The sequence below is a fragment of the Rhagoletis pomonella genome, unplaced genomic scaffold (genome assembly GCF_013731165.1).
Source record: "Rhagoletis pomonella isolate Grant_MI unplaced genomic scaffold, Rhpom_1.0 Rhpom_scaffold_00005, whole genome shotgun sequence".
Lineage (NCBI taxonomy): Eukaryota > Metazoa > Arthropoda > Insecta > Diptera > Tephritidae > Rhagoletis > Rhagoletis pomonella.
The window spans coordinates 47509670-47528374 of record NW_023458559.1 but is presented as its reverse complement, the minus strand read 5'-3'; the positions used below and the strand labels follow the sequence as shown (position 1 = coordinate 47528374).

At 35.0% G+C, this 18705-nt stretch overlaps 2 protein-coding genes across 2 annotated transcripts in view; one reads left to right on the top strand and one right to left on the bottom strand.

Moving 5' to 3' along the window:
• LOC118739078 overlaps positions 1-18705 on the top strand; it is a 79059-nt gene that overhangs the window by 25896 nt on the left and 34458 nt on the right. Inside the window, exon 5 of the mRNA XM_036470198.1 lies at positions 1094-1153. Coding sequence (XP_036326091.1) covers positions 1094-1153 — 60 coding nt within the window. The remainder of the gene's footprint in view (positions 1-1093; positions 1154-18705) is intronic.
• On the bottom strand, positions 8505-15239 carry LOC118739079. The gene is made up of 3 exons (XM_036470200.1): positions 15021-15239; positions 14783-14956; positions 8505-8747 (listed from the first exon to the last, which is right to left on the bottom strand). Exons 1-3 carry the CDS (start codon positions 15237-15239, stop codon positions 8505-8507), a joined length of 636 nt encoding a protein of 211 aa, XP_036326093.1.

Below are 18705 nucleotides of genomic sequence, written 5' to 3'. Positions count from 1 at the left end.
AAAATCGATTTAATTTGAGCGGGAGCGAGGAAAAAATGAAAAAAAAAATCACACATACACACATCAAGCTTCTCTATGAAAAGAAGTATTTAAAAAAATTAATTTTTTTCTTGAAAAATTTTTCACATACAAATTTTTTGATAAAAAAAATAGTTTTTGAAAATACGCCTTCTAAAAAAAAATTTAAAAAAAAATTGCAATGGTAGCTCTGAGTATTGCGCAATATTTAAGTATGTATTACGGGGTGCACTCTACAATAATTTGAGTAATAATTTTATTTTACACCAAAGTTGAGTAAAATGAGAACATTACAAATTTACAATCTTTTGAAAGTTTTTTAGAATTTTTTTTGAGTATTCAGTTTTATAGCCCATTTAATTTTAGCATAATAAATTGCAAGTCTTAAGCGATTACAAAACTGACGTTAATTTTTAGTTTTCTTTGAAAACGGTTTTGCGCATTTTCTTTCATAGGAAAAAAGTGCAAAAATCCGTCAGCATAAAAAATATTAAAAATCAATGCAATTTTGCAGTAGCTTGAAACTTGGACCTCATAATATTAAAATTTAAAGGGCTACAAAACAAAATTTGTAATTTACGCATTTTACTCAACTTCGGTGTAAAAAAAATCATAACTCAGATTATTGTAGAGTGCACCCCGTAATACTATACTTAAATAGTGTGCAATACTCAGAGCTACCATTGTGATTTTTTTTTTCAATTTTTTTATAAAAAAATTTGTATGTGAAAAATGAAAAAAAACAATTTTTAATATTTCTTTTCATAAAGAATTTTGATGTGTGTATGTGTTTTTGTTTTAATTTTTCATCGCCCCGTTCTCGAGAGATTTGCAAAACTATTAAATCGATTTGTTTTTGTTTTTGTGCTGTAAAGTTTTTAAAAATGCATTAATCAAGCTCAAATTTCATATTTATTTCTTATTTATGTTTATCCATCAACCCTAAAACTTTTATACAAATCAAATATATGAAGTGTGAACCCTATTTATTTTGGTATAGAACGCCCCATCCATACAATCCATCATCTAAATATAAATTTAAGAATGATAATGCTGTTTATAAATTTATTTCCAGCAATTCGATGCTATGTGCAAAGCGGAAGTGGCCTTCTTCATAGCTCGTGCAGTCATTAATGTGAGTACTGATGTGGACGATGCATATTTATTATAAATCCTATATATAGCAAATATACTAGACAATGGAGCGACCTATATAATTTATTGTCCTTACCTTTAGAAAATGCGTCCAAACTTAGGCTAAATATTGCATTTTTCAACTGAAAATGCCTACCGCATACTCGAAAGAAGATATCAGTAATATTGTTTTTCTTAAATTAAGCTAGAGGACCTCTGTCTTCACTAAGTCAAATAGCTCTTCAAGCCTCACTTCTGATTGCTAAATTTTTTGGACCTATATATTAGGTATAAATTGAGTAGCCCCACTCACTTCTATACCCCCTACTCAGTTTGATTAAACGAAGAGAAATCAGCATATTCGTTCCTACAATATTTGCTAAGAAACATCGAAAGAGTTATAGAGTCTAAAGAAGTGCCTTCTTTAACATCTACGAGGCTTTCAGTAATACTGCCAACGGATCCCGTTGCTTGGATCGAAACGATGCGTCAGGATATTATATCATGCTTTGCCACAGTTTCGTGAACATTCCTTTCAAACTTCCTTCGAACCCTTCTGGTGTACGATCTTTAAATCTCACTATAATAATGTAGTACTGTAGTATAATGTATGTATGTAGCATGTAACCTGATCTTGTACGATGGACATGAAGTTATTAAGTTTTAAAATTTATCAGTGATCAAAGAGAACAAAGGGTATAACTGAAACTAAACGTCGTTTTCGTAGTGTCGCTCCCAAGAACGCTTCAAAACCAAAGCAAAAATGAGAGCAAAACTGTCGAGAACGTTCTCAATTGGAATTATGTAAGATCAAAACCCCGTGGAACGTTCCCAAAGAGAACAAAATGCGAACCATACTTTGGGGAGCATTTTAAGGAGAACAAAATGGGATCAAAGGCCTTCGGAACGTTTTGGAAAGGAACTGAACGAGAACAGAAGTATAAGGAACTTTTTCTCGAATAACAATTTGTAAGCTAAAGCCATAGTAACTGTCTGACAGAGAACGAAACAGGAACAAACCTTTCTGAACTATATGCGCAAAATGGAAGCGCTAACAAAAATTTCCCCATAGCGTTCATTAGTTTGAAATATTTTAAAAATAAAATTAATCCAAAAAAAATATCTATGCAAATCAAGTCAACGAAAGACTTAAGACACGAACTTTGCTTGCAAAGAAAACGAAAAATTTTCCTAAAATGGACAGTTCACACTAATAAGCGATGTGGAAGTCGAAATGCTCCAGCTTTCCTCTGGCTTAGAATTAACAATTGTGGCTCTCACTGAAACACACGATTTTTCATCCCAACACTCGGCCGCCCCTCTCATTCTTAACTTTAAGTTCTAAAAACTTGTGTTCTTGATTTGTTCTCTATCAGAACGTTCCCCATGGTTTTGTTCTTATTTGGTCCCCTTTGAAAACATTCTCCATAACTTCTTTCTCATTCTGTTCTTCTTGAGTACGTTCCCGACAGTTTTGATCGCATTTTGTTCTAATTTTGTTCCCGTTCAAACTGCTCTTAATACTTTTTTCCCATTTGGTTCTTTTGTGGAAACGTTCTTGTTATTGCACTTTGTTCTTGTGCGGAACTAAACCAAAATTGGAACGCATTCTCGGTTCCGATTTTGAGTGGAATAATACACTCAATAATTATTTTTATCTCTATCAAAAAAAAAAAAACAATAAAAGTCATTACGCAATCAGTAATAGTGATCGAAGAACCAGGGACCGAAAATAAACGTTATTATGAAGGATTTTTATTGTAAAATGATTGCCAAATCGTTATATTATCATTTTTATTTTTTATATAAGTTTTAATTGTTATTTTATGATTTTGATTTTATCGGTGAAAAGTGATCATTACTCAATATGTTTTTTTTCATTTTTGATCAAAAATAATCGTTATCTAATTCTGATCATTTAAATATACATTTATTTATATCTATCTCGATTCGTTTTGTCTGTTACAAACAACCGTTATGTGAACAAAGTTATAATACCCTTGTGCACAAGTGCGTTCGGGTATAAAAATTTTTTGAAAACACCTTTTCCGGCATTTAGGGCTCTTTAAAACTTGTCATATTCATATTCTTCAATTCATGGCATTAAGAAATTCATTAACATTATAATGCGACCAAGATCACTACTGCATCGCAGGTAATAAAGTTGTTGAGACACAATTCCGGCTCTGCCTTGATGATGATGAATATCGGAACATATTTTATCGAATGGACGTGGCCATTTTCGTTCTCGATGATCTCATAGGATTTTCAGGATTATTGTTCTCCATATCGTCGTTTAAAGTGCAAAACCGCCTATCAGCAAAATGCAAAACCGCGTATGTGAAGTTGTAGAAATTATTTTCTATTTTCTGGTTCCCTTTTTTATAAAACAATCGCATTTCTGGCTAGTATATTTCAGGACGAATGGATAAGGATTGACCCAAGAGCTTGTGTGAGTAAATCCAATTTTTGGCAGCCAATGTCAGTTACGCGGTTTTGCAGAATGACGATACGCGGTTTTGTACTTTAAACGACGATATAGGAGATGAATTTCTATGGGCCCATAAGCATTAGAGACTTTTCGGCCGGATATATGCATACGATTTTTTAGGTGACAATGTCCCTTGTTCTGCTATACCCTACTAACTATTTATCTAACTAACAAAAATATATTCTCGAAATTGCGAACACTACCACCTAAAAGATGGGTGGTTGTAGGGTCATTAGTTTATTATTCTAGAACCATGGACCAAATGCACTTGTCCAATGAATTTCCCTTTGGTTATTGTCTCTGTTTTAAAAATATTTTTTCTAATTGCTTTGGTTTTATTCGGCTATGTAGAAAAATTCTAAAATTCTAAAATACTTACTCTGAGTTAAAAGAAGTTACTTTGCATTTTATATATGTAAGCGTAGTTAAATATGTTTACCTGTTTAAAAAATGTGTGGTTGTGGTTATTGCGATTGCTGCTATTTTTTGATTTACAATTAATTTTACTACTACTATTTATGTAGGTACATATTTCCGGTTGTCATTATTGGCACTTTTTGCCTAACCCTTTTTTGCGTTCGTTTCGTAATGGGCCGTTAAGTGCCACTTGCTACTGAAACAAAAATAAAATTCAAAAATAAAGCAAACCAAAAAGAACAACAGCACTGCTTGTAAAATTTTATTTTATTTTTTTAATCTTTCTAGCCACAATGCCTTGCAATGTTTCCTGTTTGGCCCATTATTACGGTTTGTGGTTTTTATAGTCGACTGCATGCACATTTGCTTTCTTCTCTCTTTCCCCCATATCCCTTTTTCCCCATTTCAAAGCACTTTTGGGTTCTTTTTGTCAGCACGCGTTGTGTAGAATACACAATTGTAAGTGTTTAAATTTGGTTGTAACTGTGCTTGTATTTGTATTTATAGTACAAATGTTGCAACAAACTAAAAAAACTTGTAGACAAGGCACCCCCAATGAGGTCAAGTGTTAGTTGCTGACAGTTAACTGTACACAAGCACATGCACATTTTAACATTACTGCCAGAAAACTAAGGCACATTTGTAGCAATAGGATTAGGTTACATTCGTGTATTTGTAATTAGTTTGGCAAAAGAAGGACTAACTTTTTCTACACCTATTAACTGTGATTTTATAAATTTTCCAATTTCTGTAGCTGTGTCCAACTAGAATTTAAAAATATATAAGCTAAATATGTATGTATTTTCAAGTGCTGCATGCAGTTTTAATAGCCATCGTTAATAAAAATGCTCAATTTGTTTTAAATGATTATGGAAAAGAGAATGCTTTATAAATTGTTTCAAGTTGCTGAGGGAAGGCATAATAAACTTTTACCGCTTTTGGGTTTCACTTTATTTATAAACCCACAGTTTTTTTTCGGAGGGATTTCATAAAATTCACATTGTCTAAGGTTGCCAACAAATGGCAAGGATCGTGGCGAATACGCCTCCAAAATGGAAATTGAAACAGCAATTGGCTTATAGGCTTGGAGATCAATAAAGCATACTCTAGGTATATGCAATTGACAAAATGGAAAGGCCGCTGGGCCCCTCGGCCTCAAACAATGCTCCGGCGCCAGTAATGACTAACTCAAAGTGCGTTCGGGAATACCAGAGATCCCTACACTCTCATCGACAGCATATTCTTAGTCAATCAAAGCAGCTCAAAACATACAGCCTCCCCGGGATTCTTACTTACATGAGGTGAGTAGATGGACAGGGCAGCTAGCAGCAGCAGGTGGGCCTCTTCAACTCTTTGAATGATAGTACCCAGCATTACGAAAGGAAAAGCGTCTCCGGTTTCTCGACGTACTCTTCTTTAATGGCTTACAGCCGGTTTCACCAGCAATTTAAATCGAAAATGATTTTTTATTTTCTGTCAATTTCCATATAAAATTCAAAAAATTAAAATAATTTTTCACTGAAATTGCTTTCGTGAAATTGGCTGGAAAACTTCATCAGAAAGTCTGCTGGCATTCGTAATTAAATCAGTGTGGTTGTTCACACTTGCCTGTTTATCAGGTTATCTGGTTATTTGGTTATATTTTTTATTCAGCTTACAACAATAACATACACTACAGAATAATAATTTTTAACCAGATAATCAGGCAAGTGTGAACAACCCTAGTATAAAGACATTTACAAAGACTGAACAAATATCAGCGACCAACCAGCAAGCGCGCCTGACCATACCATCGTAATCCTTGTTTAATTCTCTTTAAAAACCATGCTCAAAAAGAATTGGGGTTTTCAAGTACTAATTTTAAAATAATAATTTTTTTATGACGAGATCTTTTAGTTTGTAAAAGTCAACAATTTTTTGTAATTTGTTTACCAAAACTTGTGATGAGATATACTTCGCAAGAAGTCAAAAATCGTATTTTTGCAAAAATGTATATTTTATTGGAAATTCCGAAAGAATACCCACCCATTCAAAAGTTTTTTTCGGGCAGATTTTTCTTTAAGGCGAAAAATCGCCAGAAATGGGCGTTGCAATTTTAGAACTTAAGTTAAGAAAACGCAGATTTTATTGGGGATTTCGGCAGAATATCCATTCGTTAACAACATCTGTTCCGCAATACAGACGATCTGCCGAAATCCACAATAAAATCTAAATTTTTGGATTTTGATCACGCTCATTTCTACATAGAAGATTCTTTGATTAAAAAAGTTTCGGCACGAATCAAAAATAAAATTTAGGTTTTCTTAACTCTAGTCCTAAACTTTCCGCGCCCATGAATCGGAGACATGACATAATTTTTTTATGCAATCCGTGCGACTTAAAAGGAATGCCTCATATATGGGCTTAAATAGGATGCGGCAATTGTTGATGATGAAATAAAAATCTGGTATCATATTCACTACTTAAAATTTTTTGTTGAAAATACATATGTATATTCATAATAACTTCTAAATACTATAGACTTTCGACCCCATTTCAGCTGCATTTATTTCACGTTAAATAATAAAAATATTTGCTCGATGACTGCAGAGATAAGTTCATCTTTACATTATCTGTACAGTTATTTGGAACCTATCCTAGTTAGTGCTGGGGTATGGCAAAACAAGATACACCGAGTCCTGAAAGATTTTTGTATCGCTTAAAGATAGACTCTGGAACTCAGTGTGCCCAAGATAACTTCGGCTTCTCTAATGAATCCTAATGGGTCTCGTTAGGCGAATCCTTTATAACAAATGGACCAATATTTGTCTTGCAAGCCGGTAAATAACAGAGAATATATTTTAAAGTTTCATCGTCTTCAAAGCAGAGCCGGAAATCGGACTCTGTGTGATTATCTATTCGGTGCAAGTGGAATCGCAGTGAGTTGTGACCAGTCCTTTGACTTGATGTCATTTCAGTTTTCTAACAAATTATCCTTTCTGTTGAAAGGTTAGCCGAACAGCTTGGCCCGCCTATAGCCCTCCTTACCGTTCCCCAGTACTTACTGCATTCATAGTGTACCCACTCAGTAACTATGGCCCTCGGAGAGGACCAACTGAGATAACAGAATGGTGCAGGTTCCCAAAATGAATTTAGCGATCCTGGAACCTATCTTTATTAAGAGCGTTTTTTAGAAGCTCTAGTTTCCTATAGCGATTAAAGGATCAAAAATCGGTCCGATCTAGTAAAGCTATTAGTAATTTTTCTCTGCTTGCTTTGCCATTTTATCATAAATAAATTTGCGTCAAAATAGCGCTTGCGAATACAATATGCCTCAGGACGAAATTTTACACTTTTCTGTTTCCCATTGCATTACCAGTAATGCAGTGGTTAACAAATTTTACACTTTTTCGCTTACCTCCAATGACATGCCTAGGTTAAAGTAATGCATTCTGTAAACTAGAAGGTAAGTGGTGAATCTCGAAAAATGCTTACCAATCGAGATTCACCTTTTACCTTGGCGGTAAGTCACAAATTGAATCTCATTGAAATCAGATAAAAATTATCATATCCGCCCCCTAGTGTAGTGGGCTTGCCAGTCTGCTGAATACAACAATTTGTTATATTTATTCCCTCCTACCCCACGTTACAATTTTCAGCAAAATCGGAGCACCTTTACTACTTTTTGCCACATTTTATATGGAACTCTCCCACTGTGCGGCGTCATATGCCATATAGCGCTTCAATAAATCGACTTGTTGAGGGAAACATTTGATAAACGTGATATATCTCTAAATGGGCCAGTCGATTGACCACTGAGATAGTGCGATTTTATGAGTCTAGATAATTTTCTCAGAGCTCATGTGAAGTCGAAACTCTCGACGTTTTGGAAGGCAGAACTGCTTGATCTCGTAGTCGGAAATTGGACGTCTTTTAAATTTTTCCTTATAACCAATTCAATTTTTTAGTTTGAAACTACATAATCTGAATATATTTTCTTCTATTACGCGCCTCTGAAAAACACCCTCGAATAATTTCATAAGCAAATGGTGAATTTCATGTTCGTTCGTTCTTGTGAGGAATGAAATTAACTACTCCATGTTTTACAAATTTAACTTTGCGTACTTTAGGGAGCAAAACTACAGCAGCAATGAGCTGATCTATAGCCGAAAAATATTTTATTTATTTTAGTTAACAAAAATAAAATTTCAATATTAAGATGTCACCGTGCTTTAAATGAAAACAAAACTAAAAGACTTAAAATATTTTCCACATATTTTTATACTCCGTACCTTGCAACCCCTTGCCATAATTCATTTATTTCATTCAAAATTTTAACACTTACTACCGAAAACACGTAAAAGAAACCACAGAGGTACAAGCTACAAACATATTACATGCATACATTCAACTGTTGGACTAGCATATTTTTGATGCACTGCCTTACTTGCTTCACGCTACCGAATCACTTGAAACCACGCTTCCACAGCCGCAAATCATCGACATCATTCGTTTCGATGGCACTCTGGAAAACATTGTGAACACAGCGCACAAACAGGTAATTGGCCACAGGCAGGGTGAAAGTGAAGAGGGTGTGCAGATCTAATTTTGTAGCGCCAACCAATACCTCTACCAGCCAGGCGATGAGTTCAAAGCTCAGCACAAACATATTGATGGTAAGCCATGGCGTCATGTGACCCGGCGAAACCTGTGTGTGTATGGGTGATTGAAAAAAGATAGGGGAAAGAGAAAAAAGTTGTTATATGAAATATGAAAAATATGTAGGGGTAAAAAAGAGAGAATAAAAAAAATGTCGGTAGCATTGTGTTGGGAGATTTCGCTCGTATGTATTTGTGTGTGTTGGAACAGCGGTGGGTGCTTGCAACGTATATGACAACGCAATTGGCGGTTATGAGTGCAGAAAAATGGAAAGGTCACTGCAAAAAAGATAAAGGAGATGAAAAGTAAATGCGAAAAAAATTGCAAAACAGTTTTTTGCGCTGCACCATTGAGGTAAAACCGCTTGGCAGCAGCTAAAATAGCGAGGATTTCAAATGCCGCGCAGAGGATTTACTATATGTAGGGCGGCACAAAGCAGAAAGAGAATTTTTTTTTTCGCTTTCCTCAAACACATTCATAGTAGGTAATAATTCCCTTGCTGTGGTCGACCTTTAGATGAATATGTACATGTACACCTAGAGAGGATTTCTTACTGTTAAAAAAATTAAGCGTATTGGTTTTTCTGCTAAGAGCTGCGTACTTCAAACGGCACGACCAAGGTTCGATCCCTGGTTCGAGCAACATCCAAAAAAAAACAAAAATTGTTTTATTATAGCGACCACCCTTCGGCTGACAATAAGCCGTATGAATAAAAACTGAGCTGTTGCTTTTTCTTGAAATTTCAGACTCTTATCTCAAATTTATTTAAATAATTATAGTAAAAGGTCCGGAATTTTAAGAAAAAGCAATTGCTTAGTTTTTATTCATACCGCCCAATGGCAAACCATCGAATGTACTTCTCTCGTGGAAAAGAGTCTCATAAAAAACTACATATCTATGATCAAACATTGACAACTCATAACAATTTTTCAGAAACTAACTATTTTCATTGCAATATTATTAAAAATTTTTTATGTACATTGCTGGAAAAATAAAAAAGGACGCGACATTTTTATAAAAGTACACATGCATGCATGTTCGAAAAAAATCGAAAAAATTTTATCACAAAGTTGAAAATTTAGATGAAAATTTTGCAGAATTTTTATAATTTTTGCACAAAGTTTGAAATATGAATTTGTATGGGTTTTTGTTAGATAATGAGCTTTAATTTTATAAACAAACAGTAAATATTAAATAAAGAAAAAATATTGGAAAAATTTGTTAACCTATTTATTTTTCCAGCACTGTACATAATTCAATTTCGTAAACATTGTCAGATGAGTTTTCAATACCATTTCACCATTAATATGTGTCATTCTGAGACGTCGTAACATTGTAGGTTAGGGTTGTCCTTAAGATGTCAACATCTTTATATTGTGTAGGACACGCGCCCCTGTATCTTGTTCCACGTACATAGATGCAAAATAAGGACATACACAAAAATGTCAAAATTTTAAAAAAGCTTTAGGAGTAGGGTACTGGGGTTTGAATAATTTAAATTAAAAAAAATCTCAAAAATTCTGCGTAATATTTACTTTAAATCTAACATAAATTCAGAAGTTTGCTGATATAGCTGGTCCAAATAAAAACTTTTAGAATTTTTGGGATTAAAAATATAAATTTTTTTCAAAACCCAGATGGCGAGCCCTAAAACTTCTCTTTAATTTTTAAATTTTCTTTGATGTCTATTCTGTATGTAAAACAAAATAAAAGGGATCGCATGCTGTTGATACTCGTACGTTAAGGACCACCCTACTGTAAGTACTTCCATTTGAGTATTAACTATAAGAAGCACACTAAAAATCGTAGGAGCAGCTGCCATCGACTTTTATTTGAAGGGCAGCTGCACTATACACCGCGAGCGCATCAATCAAACTGAAAGGTGGTTAAGTAAATTCGCGCCACTGCATTCAACAACCGAAAACACATCGATGGTTGTGTCAACTGAAAAACGATACAATTTCCCACTATATAATGGAGCTACATACAGTGGGGAGCACAAATGAGTAAATGGTGATTTTGTTTTTAAATATTTGAAAGGTTCTTAAAGATAATTTTTTTGTTATCTTTTTATAAAAATTTGGTTCATGCTTTAACCAAAACCATATAAATCAAATTTTCAAACTTTATACAAAGCTTAGCAAAATTCAACAAATTTTCATTGAATTTGAACACTTTAATCAGAGTTTTAAAAAAATTTTTGCATATGCAATTTTATAGCCTGTAAAATTTTACTATTTTTTTTTTAAGTTCCAAATTTTAATGAATCTTTATAAGCGCTGTACAAAGTTTGAATGATTGCTTAATATGGTTTTGGTTTAAGCATGAACCATATTTTTATAAAAAAAAATAACAAAAATATTTAAAAAAAATCACGATGTATAACTCATTTTTTCTCTCCACTGTATGTATGTACATACATATATGCAGCCGCGTAAATACATACTTACTCGGCTATTGGCTATTGGCCTATATTTACGCGCACCGGCAATCCTGATTGCAATATTTCTACATATATGTAGTTGGCAAATTTGCATTTCGCATTGCAATTCAAATGACATTTGACAAGTTGAAATGCCAACTAAATGAATATTCATAGCGCAGCAAATGCATGTCATGTGTGCACTGCAATAAGCATTTATACATACATGCAACAGACAAATGTGCCCGAATGTAGACAAATATTGAAATAGTGTGTGAGTTTAAAATTTATGAACCAAATAATAACTCAATCCCTGCATGCTGATTGGCAAATATTTAGATAAGGGATTGTTATTTAGAAAAGTAATTTTCTGAGCATTTTTTTCTTATTTTTTTTTTGGAACAACATTTATAGATTTTTATTAAGCGTTTTAATGGACTTAAATTATGGAATTTTAAGCCAATTTGTCTAAAGCGCTAGCTAATCTCATGTTTTCATCCTCCTTACAGTGTTAAAATACGACAAAGTTCAATACGACAGAGACTCACCACACACCCAATCCGCTCCGCCCTACAGGCCGAGAACAGAAGGCTCCTTAGTCACACAAAATTCTTTACCATTTTTGGTATCAGAAAGCCTTTACGATTGCACCTCATCTGATTTGTAGTTCTCTCTTAGCTGAAATGAGGATCTCTTGTCCAAGAGAGGTAGCCAAAAGTGCTCTCACTCCTTGTTGTTCGGTGATACTACCCCTAGTATGCCCTTTCTAGCTTTGTAGCCAGTTTGCTAGCCACGCTGCTGTGGGTTAATACGAACAACCTTATCTCCTTGCTGTTGACTCCGTAAATCGACGGCATGACCGCTACGTCTGTCGGAAACACACAGGGCGGCCGGAAAGTCTAAATATTAGACTGACAAAAAGCTTCCGACAAAATGCACCTCCATCGACCCTTCTGCCATCCCTTGAGACTATGCCAGTTGTTGGGAGCCAATCCACATAAATAGAGCCAATCAAAATGTGCAGTAATTAAAGTTATCAGCTACGAAATCGAAGCTTCCAAAAATTGTATAGTATTCAGACAGCGATCTAGTAAGGAAGCTCGATCTACGGCAAATTTCCCAATAAAACCTGCTCATCCCACATGCTCTAGCTGCCTAACTAACATGGTAATTTCAAGAACGCTCCACCAGAAAAGGACTCCGTAGAATGCTATAAATTTTTATATAGGATCATAGAGGAAAAACGTTGCTTTATGAGTGAGGCAGCTCATGTTTTAAAAAGGCCAGCAATATTAGACAACTGACTATATTCTCAGTGGTAGGTTTCAACGAAAGTTTTCTATCTAGAATCCAGACCAAATATTTGACTCCACCAGAAAGTACAAGGCGAATACCTACAAATTAGAGAAGGGTCGCTTTTATAGTCTTACAGGATTTACTGCAAGGTTCATGTATCCTTAGATAAGATCTTAGAGGGTACATAGAAACCTGTCCATCACTAACAATGACTAGTCACCGGTGAAAGCAATCGTTATGCGGCGCATCCAATAGAAATATTAAGGTCCAATACCTGTATGTATAAATGGACGCGCTTTCCCACTCTATTATGACACTTTTGGTACAGAAAATTTGTTAGATATCGATTTCTCCTGGCTCTTTTGATATTAAGAAAAGAAAAAAAAAGTTCTGGATATTTTGACAAAAAAAAAACTTGTTTCAAAACTTGTGTATGCCAGATTCACGCAGCATAAGACATGTGGCAAAAACGCAGAATTTAACTAGTTCTAGAGTTCCTGAAAAGAAAAAAAAGCTCTGCAAAATTATAATTTTTACAAAAAAAGTCGAAAGAGTTGAATATTTGAAAAATAAAACATAAAACTATTCCGAGTAGCCTTTCAACAGTTCTAGAGTTCCTGAGAAAGAAAATGAAAATTATGCAAAATTACGCCGAAAAAAAAACTTTTTTAAGTGGAAAAAGTTAAATTTTTGAAAAAAATAAATATTAAGACTATTCTGACAAGCTTCTCAATAGAAGCTCCTGAGAAGGAAACGGAAAATTATTCAAAATTACGCGTTTTTTCTTTAAAAAGTCGAAAAACATAAAAAAAAATTAAATTAAAACTATTCCGAGTGGCTTTTTAATAGTTCTAGAGTTCCTGAAAAGGAAAAGAAAGTTCTGCAAAATTACACAAAAATATATTTTTTTAGTGGAAAAAAATAAATTTTTGAAAAAAAAATTAAAAAACTTTAAACTGTTCTGAGTAGCTTCCCAAATGTCCTAGAGCTCCTGAGAAGGAAAAGGAATTTCCTACAAAATTATGCCGAAAAAAAAAATTTTTTAAAAAAGAGTCGAAAAAAATGAATTAAAAAAATAAAACGGTTCCGAGAAGTTTTTCAATAGTTATAGAAATCTTGAAAAGGAAAAAAAGGGTTATGCAAAATTACGCAAAAAATATTTTTTTAATGAATGTTTGAAAACAATAAAAATTAAAACTGAGTAACTTTTCAATATTTATAGAGTTCCTGAAAAAAGAAAAAGAAAATTCCGCAAAATTACGCCAAAAAAACTTTTAAGTCGAAAAAGTAAAATAAAAAAAAGATAAAATTAAAACGATGCTATCGCAGTGAAAAATGTTATCTTACAAACAAGCAAAAAATAATTTTCATCAAACAATAAAATTCTTAGCTTTTTTGCAGTCAACTGTTTTGTCCTCTTACGTTAATTTTTGTTTAAATTTTACAACGCCCGCCTATTAATATTTTTAGTTCTCCGAACGCGTGGGTCTGCGATTTCGGCACGACGAAAAGAATAAATGTGATTGTTCGAATAAATCGCTGCAGCAACTAGTGTGAGGTTCCTCATTTAAAACTATTAACGGAATTGTTGTAATTTTTGTCGGAACAGATTCGCACCGACAGAATCGCACAAGTGTGTGGATACCTTTACACACAAAAAACATTTTTTTAAGTCCAAAAAGTTAAATTTAAAAAAATTAAAACTGTTCTGACAATCTTTTTAATAGCTCTAGAACCCCGAGAAGGCACTTCTGGCTTCTGCGAAAACCCTGTGAAAAAATGCTAACCCAATCCACTTGACGATTGTATGTATTCACGTATAAAGCGATCTGCTTTACAAAGCATGCATACAATCACTAGGAATATCCAAAATACCTGTTCGCCTTTCGCCTTTTTCAAGAACTTAGAATGTAAAAAGAAATAGAACTATCCAAGCTAACACTGAACAGGCCAAAGTAAAGAGAAAGAGATAGGCCTCTCTACTAATATATTATGGAGACTCATCTAGGGAAGTAACTGAAGTTTAAGCGTTCATGCATCTGACGTCCATTGCCAAGTATTTAATCCTACTCGTCGAGAGCAACTGTCCAAGCAATTGCGATTCACTCGCCTTGGGAGGGGCAATTTCTAGGATAGCAGACACTTTTGCCTGGGAACTGCTCACAAAGTCACGTAAATGAGCACACACGTCACAGTAGATTAGAGAAAACTTCCGCTGCATCTCAGCGCTCGATTTCAGAAAAAACGGTGTATAAAGTAAGTTTATCCATGAAGACATATCAAATTCCCACCTCAGTTGGCTTTCGCCGCGCTAAGGACTTCAAAAACAGAATCATAACCGCCAGAAAAAAAGTTCATTTACTCACATTTATTACGGCGTACCAGAGTAGTAGCCAAGCATTGAGCATCACTAGCGAACCGACAAGGCGACATTTGCGCAACACCGCATATGGTATGACATAATATTTGCGTGAACGCCACATGGAAACGCGCTTGCGGCCACCCCAATAGAGGCTGGTGAACTCGCTAAGGCTATAGAACTGCAAAGAAAATGAAGTACAAAATTCACCAAATTCCTCCTAACGCCTTGATCTTTTCACTCACCGTGCCCAGCGTGCTGATCGCCAACACCACCCAATAGATGACCGGAAACCATTCAGCTTGACACAATGAGCTCTCCATTAGGAAATTCTTGATTGCGCGCCAGCGTGTGCCCGGGCAAAAATGCCATATTGAGTAAATGTCGCAGTCGTCGACCGCAAGATCGAATTTGTGGCGCAAAAAGCGACAAAGCTTCTTATCGAAATGCGTGAATTTATACATTTTATTTGCGCGAAAACTTTGAAAATTCTGGAGATTTTTAATTTATTTCAAATTATTTTCTTTTTCTTCAAACTTTCTGCAAATGTGCAAATATTGAGCACAATAGTTTGCTTTTTTATAACGTTAGAAGTAAGTATAATAAATTTGGAAAAGTTGAGCCTTTCACGTTTTACAAATCTAAAAAAAAAATTATGATTGACGTTTTTTCGGAGCAAGTAAACGTCATCAGTAAAAGTAATGCGAATGACAGTTGAGTGAAATGGAAAAAGATTGAGGTTTATTGAAGAAATTCGCATACGAAATTTTGTTGCCAGATTTTCTGTGGTGAACTCGAAGCTCGTAATTTATTTACAGTTCTCTGAAATTTTATTATATTGTCTTTAAAAATTTTCGTGAAGATACATATGTATGTAGATATTTTTCCAATATTTAGAAAAGTTATCTCGGATTTAGGGAATATACTTAACAACATCTGGTATGGTATCAGTCTTTTAGTTTTACAAGAAAAAATCCAATAAGTTTGACGTATCAAACAACTTCGACTGAAATGAGTTATTACCCATATCATTGATGGTCGTAAAATAAGATTTTTCATCCTTGTTTCACCACCAAATATTACTTTGGTACAAATGGTATCTTCTACCGAATAATGGAATAAAAAGGCTGACACGGATTCGTTCCTAGTCCAGTCTGTCCTATATTTTTAAAGGCTATACTTATTAGCGTCATTTCTAGATTATAGGACTTTTAAGTATATAATTAGTAATAAACAATGTATTAAAATTTAACCCGCGTTTCGTTGCCAAACAGTCTGGACTGCGAGTTCTGAAGCTCCTTCTTAAAGCACAGCCAACTTGTATCGCAAATTCCGAGAGCAAATACTCACTCATTACTCTCCAGTATAAAATTGGCCACCTTACCGGGAGTTGGATGGAGTTAGGTCAATAGCATATTGCCTTCTAGAAGTAACAAACGTGAGTTTGGTACCCACAATCGGAATGTTTAGCCCACAAGACAATATACACCGAAAAGCTAGTCGCACTTGCCTTGCATTTACTGGCCAAGGTTTCTCATGAAATATTATCACCCGTTGGGTTACCGTCAACGAGGCCGTTGAAAGCAGGGCATAAATGGGTCTACTCTCACTTACTTTCGCTCCGCCGGAAACCTCGGTTGAAGCCAGGGTAGCCACTTTTGTTTCATTTTATAGACAAAAAAAGTGGAATTTTCCTTATCTGCATAAACTCCTGCCACGCCCGCATCCTTTCAAGTGTCATCACTACGTTCCGAGACAGCATCGGGCCTATCTTTTAACTTCCCACCAGCAGATTTGAATTCTGCTACATCTCACAAGAGGACACTGATTTCAGTAGAAGCAAGCTTCGTAAACAGTGCTACCTTGGGAGAAACAGCAGCAGGAGGATTTCCGGCAGCCACCCCTTGGAGGGTCTAGTTCCGGCTCTGAAGAAGAGTAAAGAGGCGAAGTCAATCCCCTCTCATCCAGGATGCGCTCCTTCGCGTAAACACTGGAGAGTTTTGATCCCTGCAGAATCAATGACCTGCCGCTAGTGCGGGTGGATTTCCACTCGTGTTTTTGCCACCTGTAGTACAATCCTTAAATTTATCCATAACATGGTTTGCCGCCAGAGTGGAGTTTAGGCCTGCTGCCAGAGTAGTCGGTGTTTCAGAGAGTATTCCCCCCGTCATCTTCCCAATTCCCTAGATGCAAACATGCTGTGGAGTCACGCGTACCAAAGGATTTTAAACGCCTTTTGCGACAAGCATTCCATACAGCGGATATATTCCAAGTACTTCACCCCACATTACCATACATCGCATGGGTAAAAGATTGTCGTTTGTTGCTTTCGGCAGTTTTGGGAAATCTCGACTGAAGTTTAGAATGCAATTTTCCAAAACTGCGACGATAGATTTTATTCTGTCGTGTGCGCCATCCGTCAACAATTTTGCAGCCACTTTGTATGACACTACAATTAACGACACTTTTTACTCAATTTCTCGAAAACTAAAGGAGGTATCCAAAAATTAATAATGCCATTTGGAAGATCTTGATTAGTTTAAGACGATTCGATTCATTACCAAATTTGTTCTAAATTAACGATAAAATTGTAGTAGTACCTCGGAAACTAAAGGCTATATCCAATTTCATATACAAAAATCGTGGCGCTTACGCCAATTTTTTACCCAGGCGACGCTTATCATAGAGTTACAATTACTATTACCATTACAATTACTATTACCATTACAATTATCATTTCCATTATCATTACCAGTACCGTTCCAATTAACATTACCATTACAATTACCATTAATTTTACAATTACCATTTCCATTACTATTATCAGTACCATTACCATTAGCATTGCCTTTACCATTACCGTTACAAATGCAATTTTTATGGCGCGGGCACTTGTATGCTTCGACTGAGTTTATTTTCTCGAAGTTAATCAGTTAATTAATCCACTTATCATTGCATCAGAAAATATAATACCTATCCTATTTTTCGATTGGCTTGAAAATCCACATCCTTATGTGTGGGCATATACGTACCTTTCTTATAGTACCAAATGTAGGGGCAAGTCCGTTTTACTAAACAATGTATTCGGGTCTAAATTGAAAACATAATAGATAAGGGGACAAGGTAAAAGAAAATACTTATGATAGAATTTAGTAGCTCACAATACGACAGACGTTTGTGCCCAAAAGTATAATTTTGCGAAGTTAATGGAGGAAGGAACAGCGACAAATGTAATCTAGTGACACTTTAGAGGGTCATCTCACCTTAATTAAGGAGTTTGTTAACTGAATCCTTTGAAGAACAGATTGACCACATAGCTTACTCCTACCTTCAGCTTTAAGTGTAGTACATACATATGTGTGCATTGAGAGAACTGAAGGGACATATAGTGTCCGTTATTAGAATCTAAATATGTAGGTACCCAATAGACTAAAAATCCGGTGCTGTGTAGCTTCAGTTACTGAGGATGCTATTATTTGTTTTCAAAAGTTATTTACATATTGTTTCAAATCAGCTTAAAGGGATACATAAATACATGTTCTTATCATAATAAAATTATAATTTAAAAAACTAAAACCTCCCTATTATAATTGCCATTCGTACTGTCCTCAGGTATGTGACTTGAGAATAGAAATCGCTGCATCTTTTAGGCGCATCAATATTACATAGCTACATCCCGAGCTAATAAAAGGATGGTAATAATAATAAGGCTATATTTGATAACATTTCCCAGGCTTTATGTACAACGAAAAGCCGTAATATTAAGAATTAAATCCAAACCCAGATGAGTCCATCCAATCAGCCACATCCGCCAGTTCTACCTTAGTGGTGTGTGCTTCTCTTAGTGGAAATCTGTCCAGGGCAATGGAGTACAGACTGAAACTATGTAATGAGCTGGTTTGTTTTTGTGTGTATAGCCAAACAAAGCTG